A 2,500-nucleotide genomic window follows, 5' to 3' on the forward strand; every position below is an offset into this window, starting at 1 on the left:
AAAAAAGTCATACTATAGTATGACATTTTTGGTGATTTTTGTGTCGATGAAAAAGTTATGCTATAGTACGACTGTTTCGACAACAGACTCTAAAGGTACAGGGTTCGATTCCCACCTTGGGACTTTCTATGTGGAATTTGCATTTTCCAGCATAACTAATAACCTAACAGTGGAGTCTGGTGGCTTCGAGCAGAGCAATATTACAGCTAATTTCTGATCAAACATCGTAGGAATCCTCCTCCATAACACTGTCACACACTTATAATTACACTTTCAACCTTTATTAACTCAGTTTAAACATTCAATATATTGTCTGTACTCTATTTTCAATTAAATATGGATTTACGTGATTTGCCAATCAAATTTTTTTTAATTATTATTCACATTTCACAGTGGAAACCGGCGTCGTACTTGTACCTGATTTTTAACCAAAAGCTGAACATATTAAACCTTTATTATTCATTTCAAATAACCTTATTTCATCATTAGGGATGAAACGTCACGATGAGAACACTAGTCACCGGAGCTTGTTGATATGACAATAACCACATAAACCAGCGGTGTTAAATATACTTTTTGTTTCATCGCCATATTGAGGGTGAAGTGAACAAAACAAAACAAACAACAACAAAAACACCACCTGCGTTTTAAAACAATTAAAATCTGCATTCATGTTTTTTTTGTTTTTTTTTTCTAGTAGAAGCGAGTAGAAAGCAGTTCAGCGGACCGCCGCTAGATGTCAGCCCTCGACGACGGTGAAAAGAAAAGTTGCTTCTCAGAAGTCTATAATGTGAGCCACCCCTCCTCCCCATCCCCTCCTCCTCCTCCTCATCCTCCTCTGCTCCCCCTCTTATTCTCTCTCTCTCGCTCGCTCGCTCGCTCTCTGTGTGAACCTCCATATAAAACATCCCTCCACGCTGACACTCAGATGTACAAACACCATCCGTTCCCACCGCAGCTTCTCCTCAAACGTCCCTCAAACGTCTTTCTCCAGAACCGGGGTTGTTTTTTTTGTTTTTTTTGTTTGTTGTTTTTTTTTTTGTTTAAACCGGGACACGATCTGTGACACCGTCCCCCACCCCACACCCACCCACCCACCCCACCTCGCTTCCTTAATGAGCCTGAAGAAGATCCATCTCTCCTCGTAACCTCCCCACCACCACCACCACCACCACCCCCACCTTCAAGTTTGGCAGCTGATTGACACCTCTCCATCACAAGGACCTTTTCTTTTTTGTTGTTGTTGTTGTTGTTGTTGTTGTTTTGATATCAAGGACAGTTTTGACATGAGGGCTCAACAAAGAGGCACGAGGACCACATGTCTGCGGGCTGCCGCTGCGCTGCTGTCAGTCGTCTCTCTGGTGAGTTAAATGTCATTCTGATTCGACCTTTTTTTCCATTATTTACTTATTTATTTATTTTTCTAATCTGTGATTTAGCGGTTTGCGACTCGTAGCAGGAATCTTGAGATGGGATGTTTTTGCCCAACAGAGAGTTTTCAGGCAGATCGAGAAGCAGGGGAAAAAAAACAAACTAAGCGGGACTTTTATCATTTTAAGATGTGAAAAAAAAAAAAATTGGTCAGGAAATTGTTTGTTTTGTCTATTTATTTTTTCTATCTCACACACTTTGGAGCTGTTATTGTCTTTTTTTGGTTTAAGTCCTGTGATGATCAATTTAACATCCATAAAGCCGTTTTTTTTTTTTAACTACAATTCGTTGATTTTTTTTTTTTTTCTTTCTGTGGAGCCTTTTGCACGAACCAAATCTGCATCTTTCCACCCGCCGGATGTTTTCCGTCCTTTAGCAGCGCAGTCCATTCAAATCCTGCTTCTCTTTCTCTTCTTCATCCCCTCCCGTTCCCAGATTCAATAAGAACCCAATCTGACAGTGCGGCGGCGGCGGAGGTGGGGGGGGGGGGTAGAGGGGTTGGTGGGGTTGGTGATGTGGGTGTGTGTGTGGGGGGGGCGGGGGGGTGTACAGCCTGAGCCCATTATGACAAACACACCAGAATGCTCCTAACTCAATGCCTTGACAGCTTGTGACAACCCAATTCCTTTAATCCTGGCAGAGACAGTAACCCCTCACCCGCTGATAAATCTGTCAACAAAGCAATCAAAGCCGAAACAGAAGCCACTCCTTCTTCTTCTGCTCTAACAAAAAAAGAACATAAAAAAAAAAAAAAAAAAAAAATCCATAAACTTAATCCTCCGTTTAAAACTTGACTGGTCTTAAAAAAAAATATATATATATATATATTTAAAAGCTCCTGTGGTGTTATCTGTGTTTAATTTGCATAGTGATGGAAAGAAGTCAATTACTATTAATTATTCTCTACAACTTAATACCCATTATCGAATTGAATTCACCGTCTTGAAAACCATAAACTCAATTTCACAGCTGACTAAGCGCACTAATCATTCCCCCCCCCCAACCCCACTCCTCCTCCACCCACCACCACCACCACCACCAACACCCCCTTTTTTTGTGTGTGTTTTTT

The 2,500-nt window shown here is 41.2% G+C and overlaps 1 protein-coding gene across 1 annotated transcript in view; it reads left to right on the forward strand.

Moving 5' to 3' along the window:
• The first annotated feature begins 948 nt into the window (after positions 1–948).
• Positions 949–2,500, forward strand: part of LOC138614521 (neurexophilin-1-like) — an 11,717-nt gene continuing 10,165 nt past the window's right edge. Inside the window, exon 1 of the mRNA XM_069688018.1 lies at positions 949–1,361. Coding sequence (XP_069544119.1) covers positions 1,287–1,361 — 75 coding nt within the window. The 5' untranslated portion in view covers positions 949–1,286. The remainder of the gene's footprint in view (positions 1,362–2,500) is intronic.

The sequence above is a fragment of the Brachyistius frenatus genome, unplaced genomic scaffold (genome assembly GCF_029030835.1).
Source record: "Brachyistius frenatus isolate BFR_SWC_R1_liver_20210118 unplaced genomic scaffold, ASM2903083v1 Contig_515, whole genome shotgun sequence".
In the NCBI taxonomy this organism is placed as follows: Eukaryota; Metazoa; Chordata; class Actinopteri; family Embiotocidae; genus Brachyistius; species Brachyistius frenatus.